We start from the raw sequence: 12,500 nt of genomic DNA on the forward strand, positions 1-12,500 counted from the left end.
AACATCTAAGACAAAATTTATGTAAAAAAAAATCTAGGGTGCCAGAGACTTTTGCACAGTACTGTATGAATGTATGTCCTCAACTGGGCTTCTGTAGAAAAGACAGAGGAAAGACAGAGAGAGACAACATGAAGCTGAACCTCGTATGTGTTGAGGAAGACGTTAAGACTGAAACTCTGCGCCTCCCCGTTCTCTCTGTTCATCGCTCCTAGGGCCTTTTTTGGAGGTTGTACAGAACACTTTTTTTTTTTACATAAATTTTGTCTTAGATGTTTATTTATTTGTTTTCTGCATTAGTGTGTCAGTAGAAACTTTAATTTCCTTATTTTTGAAAGCATCTTCGCTGTATAGATGGTTTTTTTTTACATGTGCCTAAGACTTTTGCACAGTACTTTACATTTTATTTAAGGCGTTTTCCTGAGATAAAGAGTTAATTTTCTTTGTTTTCTCGAGTTATTTATGTCATTATGTCAAGGTAATACCTTTTGTTTTCCCAAGATAATGAGATATTGAGATATTTATGTCATTATCTTGAGTTAACACATTTTGTTTTCATTTCATTTTTTTTTGTGTTTTTGTATAATGAGAAAATTATCTTGAGATCTTGGGAGATAATGAGAAAAATTAGAATGTTTTCCCGAAATAACTCTGCAAATCCTGAGGAACAATATAAAGTATTCATTATGTAAAATAATTACTGTATTACCTTATCGCGAAATAATGAGAAAAATTAACTCGGTATCATTGGAAAATGGCATAAATAAAATGTAGGAATAATTGTTCTCAATGGGCTTCTGTATTTTTCTCTCTTCTCCCCCCCCCCCCCCCCCCCCCCCCCTCAGTCAGTCTGTCTCTGTCTGGATGTCTTGGCCTTTCTGTCTGCTTACAAGTTCACGTGGTTGAGGGGTGAATCCAGAGTTAATTGATGCAAGTGTCGTTAATTACTGGACCGGAGCAGCCTCCGTATAAATCAGGAGTGTTTACGGTCAGGAGAGTCGAGGCCTTATGGCACAACGCTTGCCAATTAGATTAGAATTTATTATAAATTGTATACATACTGTATATATAGTAGAGTCTTTCTAGTGGAGCCTTCCTGACTGGAGGTATGGAGGTTAGTAATGCAAAAGTCTATATACACTGGGAGTTTTTAAGACCACAAGGAGAGAAAAAGCGGTACATGAGTTGGAATGATGTTAGTACAAATAGGTATAAATATATAACTATACAGCCAGTACAATGTACATGCAATATTTTTAGCTTGCTCAATTTGCACAATCATTAGAGGCTTTGTCAACTTCTGGCGGCCATATTGGAGGACCTCATCTCTTGGGCATCAGTGGATGTGAACATCTGATAGCAACTTGTCCATCTTAACAGAACTGAAAAGACGTGGTTAATTTATTTTAAACTGAGAATCATTTCATCACTGATCCATCTGATTGATTTAGTGTTTAGATAATGTCAGCTTGTTAGCTAGCTAACCATAGTATCTGGTCAGCTATCCATCACTGTCTTGTTGTTAACACATTTGATTAGCACACTAGCTAACGTATCTAGTAGCAGCTAGCATTAGCATGTTGACATTAACATCAGTGTGTTTGCTGGCTAGTTAGCTAGCTAACAGTTTGTTCAGGTTAACTGAGCTGACTCTTCTCAAGCTACAACTCTTCATGTTTTGGAGTAGAGACTAGGGCTAAAGACAAGACAGTTTACTGTGTCACAGTAACCTACATTTGGAAACAAATCCACCTTATCACACTATTCACTTTTACTGAGAACGTTACTGAATGGATCTGCAGCCACACCACAACAAGCTGCTTGGTAGATATTTAGACAGCCAATTCCCCAGTGGACCTCCGGGGACTGCCCATTGTTCCGACGGCCCATTATTCCGAAACCCCAATAGTCTGAAAAATGTCCACGCATTGGACCGGAAGCCCATTTGTCCGACAGCCCGTTATCCCGGAGGTGGTTGGGTTGAGGCATGGGGTCACTGAGGTCAGGGTTAGAGCAAGCTTACGGAGCCAGGCATGGAGTTTTCAGACTATCGGGGTTTGGGAATAATGGGCCGTCGGAACAATGGCATGGCACCGTTTCCAATCTGCTTGGTAGATATCTAGACAGACAATTCTCCAGTGAACCTCCACGGTGAGCCAGATGTGGTTTGGTTTAGCCTCTGCAGTATGTTTCTGTAGAAGTTTTATCTCTGTGTTGTGAACTTTTTAGTGCACAAAGTGTGACCAGCCTTGTCACAGTTTCGCTGCCCTTCTTCCTGTCTGTCAGTCAGTCTGTCTGCCAGATAAGTTGGCTGAATGGGGAGCAGCTATTTTTATATCTGCTCTCCTTTCTTTAATATCTCTCCGCTGGGAGACAGACTAATGAGGCCCGGCTCTCTGATTGCTACATCACAACTTTGTGCGACACATCAGACACTTTTTGTGCTACATCACAGCGGGCGCTCTACATCACAGGCGGCTGAACTACATTTGCCACCACAGTATTTTAGAGTGAAGTGGGATTTTACCTGAGATACAGAGCAGAGACAGGGAGCTGGGTTGGGAGAGATGCAGAGATTTGAACACATTTTAGATTTATAATAGATAATAATTAGGAATGTTTTCTTCCCATCTGCCATCTGACCGATACATGTTCACATCAGCAGCGGGGTCAGAGGTCAGGAGCAGCTAGGGGCCCTTGTTTTAGATGTGGCCCTTATTTTACTATGCATTTGTATTGTTGTGTAGTTGTATACTAAACGTCCTTGCTATTGATATGTAATACTATCTCCATGGCATTGTATTATTTACATTGGTAACACTTTACAATAAGGGTACACTAAGTTAAGGGTTAGTTAATGCTTAATAAGCATTAACTAACCCATAATTAACAGTTAACTAATGTGTAATTTACTAATGGTGTTCATGTTAACTAAGGTATTAATTTATACATTATTTAATAGTTTATAAAGATGACTATTAAATAATGTACAAATGAATACCATAGTTAACATGAACACCATTAGTAAATGATTACCAGACACATTAGTTAACTGTTAATTAAGGGTTAGTTAATGTTTATTAAGCATTAACTAACCCTTAACTTAGTGACCCTTATTGTAAAGTGTTACCTTTACATCTTGTAACATTATAGTCTGTGTTTTCTGTGTCTTTGAGAGGGGAAAGTGAACCAGAGTTTGGGGACAATTCATGAATGAACTCATCAATTTCAATTCAACTGAGGAATTGGAATTTGAAACAAACCTACTGGAAATAGAATTGGAATTTCAGGAAGTTTAATTAAATTAAGTGAAATCACTTCCATATCTTCAGGATGAAAGTCTGTCTGAGGCCCTTGTCAGGTTGGAGTGAATGAGTAATTTGTATTTCTTCAACCAAGGACCAAAGCTGTGGGTGTGGTGGAAAAAACAGGGGAAAATCAGGTTGACAGCGTGGACCAGAGTAGGATTTGCAATTCCTCCATGAAACATCCGTTGAGTCAGACTACAAACACACTGAGCCACCAGGATCCACATGACTGGACTGGACTTAAGACCTGGAACACCTGGAAACAAATCAACAACAACAGCTGCCCACAGAGGGAAAAGTGTTTTTATGTTACAGTACAGTTGAGCAGCATGATGGACTTGTCTGTCTCTTCTTCTGTGGTGTTCATACCAGCTAAGAACACATGAAGAAACAGCTGAATATGAGCCTCAGTCCAGACTTTATTTTGTTCTGCTAGGCTTTCCAAGCATGAGGAATCGCAAAGGTCTCCTTCTACCCATAATCCCTTTGTGTTTTGGGGTGGTTTCCTGCAGTCGGTTGGATTTCAGTCTCACTCCTAACGAACCGCACAGCAGTTCTCTTGTTAGAGGACTGAGACTCACATTTTCAGGCGTCTTATTTGGTGCCACCAGTGTTCAAACGGCATCGCTCTCACCTGGACAAACAAACCAAACTAAAGGAGGAAATGTTGCAGAGTTTGAAAAAAAAAAAAAAAATGCTCCAAACATGGCGGGTGTGAACGCAGCCTTAGAGAGGATTAACTTCAAGTGAGAGAGAAAGAGAGAGAGAGACTGAGACAGAGAGTATTCTGATGTGAGAAAGAGAAGAGAAATAGACAGAAAACAGAAAAAGGGAAAGCATTCTACACCTAAAGTGATGTGAGAAAGCATTGAAGATTGAAAGTGTAAAAAATATTTTAAACGCACAGTATGTAATTTCTGCCGCTAGGGGTCACTCAATCAAAACAATAACAAAAGACGTAGTTTGAAGTAGTGTGGGATCATGGGAGTTTTTTTACGGCTTACAGCTTCGGAGACAGAACTCGCAGCAAACGGGAATGAATAATCGAGATCCGTCACAGTGAGCGATAAAAACAATAGAATGATAAAAACAACAGAGCGGCTAGAGCGGCTAGCTAGCTAGCTGGCCGACTTCCTTCCTCACTCTCTGACGGATCATCTGGTGTTTCCGTGTTTCCCTGGAAGTTAGGGAGTAAAGGGGATATGACGCCATTGACAGGAAGTTAGGGGGTAAAGGGGATATGACGTCATGACAGGAGACCAAATGAAACGCACCGTTACCTTGAATATAATTAGGGATTTCTCTGGGTTTGAACATTGTTGGAAACATTTGGGATAATGTAAGTACACAACTCAAATATTTTATTACATATTTTAAATGTGGAAATGTTACATATTATACCTTTAAAAAATGGGAAAATTGTTGATCTTCTACATGTTAATCTTTTGTCGGGATGCCGTGCAGGATTGCTTTCCACTCTCACATCGATAAAGCTTTTTGAATTGGATTGAATTGAACTGAGATAAACTGAATGGAGATAATATCCCATCAGTGTGATGAAGGGTCGTCTCCATGCAGAGTGGTTAAAGTGTCTCCAGCCATTATCCACCTGTTATATTGTTATGTAAATCTACTCTGCCTCAATACACCACTACTGACGAGAGGTCACACACACACACACACACACACACACACACACAGACACTACCGCAGAACATAATGATCCCTCTGTGTTAAAAGGCTGTGAGAGCATCCTCCACGCCACAGGCTCGGGTTCCGCTGCAGTCTCCGTAGTAACAGCATCCAAGTCCATAGCAACCGTATCCGTGTCAGCGCTGCTGGTGACAGAGTGTCCTTTTCCCAGGCGCCACGGCGACCGGCGATGACAGAGAGGCAGACAGTCAGAGGCGACGCTTGGCATAGAAAGTCGCCACGGAACACAGGACACACACACACACACACACACAGACACACACACACACAGATACACAAGCACACACACACATACACAAAATCACAGAAGCGCTTGTACTAAAAAAACATGTCATGTACACAGACACACACACACACACACAGAAATACAGTGAATAGACTCACACACATGCACACAGATACACACACACATTCACAGGTACAGAACAACATAAACAAACATATATGCAAATCATGCATCATCGAACATGCTGACACACACATTGACACACACACACACACACACACACTTGTACAGCACTATGTAAACAAACATACACACACATTACCCAGGCTTCTTTCTAGAGCCACCATTTTGCACCAAGAGACGCTCAACAGCCATACAGGGAGAAATCCATTGTAGAAGAGGAGAGAGACCAGTTTCTCCACCCACAGGAGCAGGAGAGAGACCAGCATGCACTGCAGCAGAGAGACAGGCTGGAGTATAGTTTGAGGAAGCAGTGCAGCCGCAATCATAGAAACGCTAGTTAGGTATTAGCTAGTTAGCTAGCAATATTTCTATACCCATATGATCAAAAGCAGCAGGTTTAGATCTCTTCTCTCGTTGATGAAAGGCATTCTGGGAAATGTAGAAAACCACTAACTGCAGTAGAAGTAGACGAGGCAGGTTGAGGGAAAGTGGGTTCACCAGAAAAGTAAATTACAGGGGCCGGTTGCACAAAACACCTTAAGTTAAGATTTTCCTTAAAGTCAGAGTTAAGGTTTCCTTAAAATAAAATCGGTTGCACAAAACACCCTTAAGTTTTCTCCTTAAGGTTTCCTTAAAATGTTCACTTAAGTATTTAAGGTTTTCTCCTTATCTTGGTCTTATACTTAAGGAGTCCCTTAAAGTTAGTTAAACCGTTGCACAAAAGACCTTAGCAACCAAAGTAATGATGGACCTCTTCACCAGACTTCTAGAATTAATTTTCGTTGCAGTTTCCTCCCACATTCGTTGTTTTCTGTTTGCTGTTATTTGCGGATCAAATTTACTTTTTAGTTTGTGCTTTCTGTTATTGTATTCCTCCAGAAGTATAATCTTTTCCTTCTCCGACCAATTTGGTTTTCTTGTCTTCTTTTCTTCTGCCATTTTTTTTTTACTATCTATAGGCCAACTTTGTGAGGCGATAACAGGTATCACAAGCGCAAGTGCAAGCAAACAAACGGTCTCCATGGAAACTGTAGAATTTTACCGCTGTAAAATCTCTTTCAATGCAGTAAATGCCTTAACGTTTTTCCTTAACTACAGAAACCTTTTAAGGGATTCTGTGCAACACCCTTAAGTAAGTCCCTCAGGAGAAATTAAGCCTTAAGTGTCATACTTAAAGTCCCACTGAAACGGAAGTTAGAGCGTCTTTAGCTTCTGTACTGTGACGTATTTCCCAGTGAAACGGAATATTTGAGCGGTGTACAGTTACAAGAGGGATTTAAATCAAATCCTTCGCATTTGATTGGACCGCTAAACAGTGGGCGGGGCTTAGAGTTTAGCGCGATACGGAGCTACAGAGAGAAATGGAGCTACAGAGGACTGTTGGCTCCACACACACCAGGTTGAAGAATGATTGATGGGTGGATGTCATGATATTATTGGTTGAAATTGGTTGGTTCATGCTTACGTAAGCACACGACATATTTTGTTTTACAGGAAGAAAAACATGATTGGATTTTGATATAAGAATACAAAGAAATTGATTTTTGATTTTTTTTGCCATATACTGTTAAATAGGTGCACAATATGACCTTGAATGTGATCTAAAAGGGTTTAAAAATGCATTTTTCATTTCATCTCGACTTTAAGGAGAAAACTTGGTGTTTTGTGCAACCGGCCCCTGGACTTTATCACAAAATAACTCCTGGAACGGCGTCGGACATCACAGACTGGCCTCAGAGTCAGAGGATTTTTTCCCTGAATGTCAACAGATTTGCAGCTCAGGTCAGATTCAGTTGAACTTTCTGTCCCGAATAGAGTGATGGAGGGTAACCTGACCTCCACAGCTCCGGCTCCGTGACGAACACAGCAGATAACTGATCACATGAAGCCAGGGGGAGGAGGAGGAGGAGGAGGAGGAGGAGGAGGAGGAAGAGGAGGCTCTAACCCAAATCTGCCAGCCTCCGTCCCACATGAGCGCGATGGAAATAGAACCGTTCTAGGTCGCTCCTTAATAACCACAGAACTAACTTCATGACGCCATGTGTGTATGTGTGTGTGTGTGTGTGTGTGTGGTGTGTGTGTGCATGTGTGTGTGTGTGTGTATCAGACTTCCTAAAGCAGTTTTCTTTCCATTAAGGTGATTGAAACTGTCTGTGGATGCACGAGAGAGAGAGAGAGAAAGAGAGAGAGAGTAGAACATGGCTTGGATTTGAATGCAGGCTGTAACCCAGGAACATGAATGCTTTAACCTCTATCATATGTATTTTATGTGATTGATTCTAGCTTATGTTCACTGATTTTGTTCATTCAGAAACACACACACACACACACACACACACACACACACACACACACACACACACACACACACACTAAGACAAGCTAAGCCCCCGTGCCGGAAAGAATTTCATTATTGATTGATGATATTCATAAGTATTGTATAAAAAGTCAGTGTCGCCCACACACACACACACACACACAGCAGACAGGGCGCCCACCTGCCACAGAGACAGGTCCCATAAAGTGTGCTGTACATCGATTTTTGTGGTCTATTTTCCAACGAGATGCAGCGTCTCGTCTGAGGAGTGGAGAGCTTTTGTCCTTGGCCTGTAAAGTGATTTTTCATCGCCGCTCTCGTCCTTCAGGTCAGAGCAGCACACACACACACACACACACACACACACACACACACACACCGCTGAAATACAGCTACAACTGAACCACAAGGACATTACAGTAAAGTGCACATACTACAAACAACATGCACTTTAACTCTGAGGCTGCTGGAGTTACTTGTATTCTTTAAGGCTGTGCTGTGTGGACAAAGTTGCCTGGGTCCAGACCTTTGACTCCGCCCACTCCACTGAGTTGACTGATTCTGGTCAATTAGCCAATCAGGGCTGTTGTCAAGCTGTTGTCAAGCTGTGTGCCGGAACCAAGGAGGAGTAATAACAACAATGGAGGCCGCTATAGACAAGATAGACGCTGCTATCCAGGCTGTTCCAAATCCATTAAAAGTACCAATTACTTTGAAATCCGAAATACTTTGTTTTTACTTGGCTCCGTGTCGTCAAAGATGCTCTATACTTTCTGAACCGTCTCTGGTGTTGTCATGGCTACGCATCAGTGTCCACTTAAAATGACGTTAGATTCAGGCGGATACGTCGGTCTCTAGTGATCGGTTAGGGAAAATCGAATCCCCCTCCCCCATGGAAATCGGTTAGAGTGGAGGCAATGTCAGACTGAAGATGGAGACGGAGTGGAACGAGTTGACAGTTCTGTCTGAGATCAGGCAACTGGACAAAGCTCTGCCTGGAAAAATAAAAAGCCGATCATGATAACGTGATCTGATGTTAGCGGAGCAGCTGCTAGCTCGCTAACTAACGAGCAAAGTCTCACCAGATAATCCCAAAACACGCCCAGTATGATCCACTCTGCCTCTTTGTGGCCGGTGTTATGGAAACAGATTCACTTACTGCAGCGACCAGCTTCTCCACCGGCTCTTTGACTTTCTCCATCTTTGTTGTTGTTGTTGTGGGAAACGGCCAGACCGTCCTTCATCGTGATTGGTTGGCTGAGAAATAAGCGGTTCATGAAGCAAGATGCTCTTAACATGCTGCCTCATTGTGACTTTATGTAGCCTATTTAATTGTTTTATGTATTTATTTTATTTATCGTATTATATTTACTGAAACAAGGTATTCTGCTGACTTCTCTCTCTCTCTCTCTCTCTCTCTCTCTCTTTCTCTATTTTTCCTTTGGTCATGTTTTTTGCTTTCTGCTTATAGGTGGAAGTAGTGCAATCTAAATGCTACTTAACCTGATTAATGCACTGGTTTCTTAACGGATTTGTAAGATTAAGAGGTCAATAAATGAGCTTTTTGAAATTAAAAATTCTCTCTTTCTCTCTCTCTCTCTCCCTCCCTCTCTCTCTCTCTCCCCCTCTCTCTCTCCCTCTCCCCCTCTCCCTCTCTCTCTCTCTCCCCTCTCTCTCCCCTCTCTCTCTCCCTCTCTCTCTCTCCCCCTCTTCCCTCTCTTTCTCCCCCCCCTCTCTCTCTCTCCCTCTCCCCCTCTCTCTCCCTCTCTCCCTCCCTCTCTCTCTCTCTCTCTCCCTCTGTCTCTCTTCTCTTCCTCTCTCTCTGTCTCTCTCTCTCCCTCTCCCTCCCTCTCTCTCAATTCAATTCAATGTGCTTTATTGGCATGAAAGTTCACAGACAATATTGCCAAAGCATCAAGATGAATATCAGTCTAGGTGTGTGTGTGTGTGTGTGTGTGTGTGTGTGTGTGTGTGAGAGAGTCAGTGCCTGGACAGAGGAACTGGGTTGCTGTGTGTTCAGCTCCTGAACCCAGAGCCTCCATCACAGAGTGAGGATCAGTAAACTATGTGAAGGAATTGATGTTTGTTGGTAACAAGGGTTACACCACACATTTTATATGCAGTACACAATAACATTCAAAGAGAAAAATATAAAATATCAAATTCTCTCTCTCTCTCCCTCTGTCTCTCTCTCTCTCTCTCTCTCTCTCTCTCTCTCTCTCTCTCTCTCTCTCTCTCTCTCTCTCTCTCTCTCTCCCTCAGTGGACACGGAGGGCAGGAGGTTGAAGGGGGGGATCCAGCGCAGCACGGAGACCGGCCTGGCGGTGGAGATGCCCAGCCGGACGGTGCGGCAGGCGAGTCACGAGTCCATCGAGGACAGCATGAACAGCTACGGCTCCGAGGGCAAGTGAGTGACGTCCTGACAGACCCCAGACCAGCTGCTGTCTGAGGCTCTGTTTCAGCTGAGAAACTGAGAACATTCAGTGAAATGATTTGCATGTTGCGGACACGAATCATGTGAAGATTAGTTAGTCTAGTCACATATAAACATACTACATATACACATCATCTACACCAGTGGTTCTCAAAGTGGGGTCCTTGAGGGGGTTCCAGGGGGTCCCCAGCAAAAAGGGGAATCATTTATTTTCACTATAATTCCATCCATAAGTAACACAATGACAGAGTGTATGACTATTTTGGTCATGGGTTTCATACACATAAAACTAAAAAAAAAAAAAAAAAATCTAAAAACAAAAATCTTATCAGATGAGGGACTCTGGGACAAAATCTTATCAAATGGGGGTCCGTGGTCTAATTTGTGTCGGTTTAGGGGTCCTTGACGTGAAAAAGTTTGAGAACCACTGGTCTACACCAGTGATTCTCAACCTTTTTCATATCAAGGACCGCTAATTTAGTCCACGTTAGAGCCACGGACCCCCATTTGATGAGATGTTGTCTCTCGGACCCAAATCTGAGAATATTTTTATTGTCAGATATGATTTTGTCCAGAATCCCATGACTGTCTCTATTGTATGTAGAGAGATAACAGAGAAACTATGATCAAAACAGTCATTCTTCTACAGTCTCTGATTGTGTTAACTTATTGTAAATTAAATAACGGTGAAGTTTAATAATTCATCAATTTGCTGGGGACCCCCTGGAACCCCCTCAAGGACCCCTAGTGGTCCCCGGACCCCACGTTGAGAACCACTGATCTACACCCACCTGACTGAATATTCTATGTTTTTCATTCTCTTAAAGCCATTTTGATCTAAAGGCTTCTGCTTAAATGCTTGAAATTAGTTTCTTAGACAAATATAAATAGTGAAGTTGATCCTATGTATGAATTTCTTTCCAAAGCCTAAAGTGCTTTAGCCTACATGATACTCAAAGACACTTTAAAACAGATAAAAAAACAAATATATTAAACAACCAAATACAGTAAAGGATGCATATTAAATCAGTAAAATCCAAAACACTGATGGTGGTTTGAATGAACAGCAGGAGGGACGCTGATGACGACATGGAGAGAGAATATATGATAAACCCCAGTGGGAAAAACACCTGTGACATCAGCAGCACCAGTGTAGTACTACCACACACACACACACACACACACACACACACACACACACACACACACACACACACACACAGATCAGTAACAGCCTCGCTGCCAGCCTGAATTCCTACTACATTACATAACAACACTAGACAGACAGACAGACTAGAGGGGGAGGGGGGGGCACATTAATATTCTGTTCATATTCTGGATATTCAAATATTCCATTTATGAGCTGCTGCATGTAAACGCAATTTCCTGTTTACAATAACCGGGATGAGCCCGTATCCCGGATATGAAACATGCGGCTGTGCTAGCTGAGATATTCTGCCTTACCAAGCTAAAGCTAAAGCTGCACAGAGTGAAACTGAGAAAAATGACTTCATTATCTTCATCTTCATCATCTCCTGTCCTGACAGATGTACTCTGGGTACAGAAGTGGATAATATATGTTGTTTAGTTGAATATATGGGTCTAATTCTTCTTAGAATGAAATCGAAACTTTAGTCGTGACGTTTGACTTTTAAAAAAGCCACAAAACCCACAATATAGTGACTTCTCTTTGCTCTTGTAGGGCTGATATATAAATTGGTACATTCTGTCATGTAAACACCACTTTTTTTTTTTTATTGTTGTGTTTGGTGAACAGTGTAAGCTCTAATTCCACAGAGTCACGAGCATCAAAACAACCTGTAGCCACTAATGAAGAGAGCAGGGAAACTACAGAGCATTAGACTGTCTTCATGTATTCAGGTAGATAAAAAAAAAAAAAAAACTGGCTACTGATAGTTTCATGTAAACACAAAAACTCATATTTGGAATAATAGAGTAATAATGGGAAAGCATCAGAGACAGAGAGAAAGAAAGGAGAGAAAGAGAGAGAGAGAGAGAGAGAGAGAGAGAGCGCACCAGAAAGAAGAAGACGGAGGGATAGTTATCATTTGTACCTTTTTATATTCAGCTATTTTCTCATTTGTATTTAAACACTTTGCTAACAGTGTTCATCTGACATCCATGCTCATAAAGCAAGCTGAATTGAACTGAGAGAGAGAGCATCAGAGAGAGTAAAAGAGAGAGAGAGAGAGAACACCAAATTCAAATAGAGCTTTATTACCACCAAACAAATAGAAATGAGTCACAATAAACATAAACATGGATACAGTGTTTAAATTTGCAAGTAGTTACAGAAAATCA

General features: G+C 41.7%; 1 protein-coding gene across 1 annotated transcript in view; it reads left to right on the plus strand.

Moving 5' to 3' along the window:
• Nucleotides 1-10,011: 10,011 nt before the first annotated feature.
• The window catches only part of LOC139640014 (regulating synaptic membrane exocytosis protein 4-like), a gene marked incomplete at its 3' end in the record, with an annotated part of 16,863 nt that continues 14,374 nt past the window's right edge, over nucleotides 10,012-12,500 (plus strand). The window contains exon 1 of the mRNA XM_071514174.1: nucleotides 10,012-10,151. Coding sequence (XP_071370275.1) covers nucleotides 10,075-10,151 — 77 coding nt within the window. The remainder of the gene's footprint in view (nucleotides 10,152-12,500) is intronic.

Source organism: Centroberyx affinis, unplaced genomic scaffold (genome assembly GCF_046629955.1).
Source record: "Centroberyx affinis isolate AG114_WGS23_722 - 3 ecotype Tasmania unplaced genomic scaffold, CSIRO-AGI_Caff_v1 ptg008149l_1, whole genome shotgun sequence".
Classification (NCBI taxonomy): domain Eukaryota; kingdom Metazoa; phylum Chordata; class Actinopteri; order Beryciformes; family Berycidae; genus Centroberyx; species Centroberyx affinis.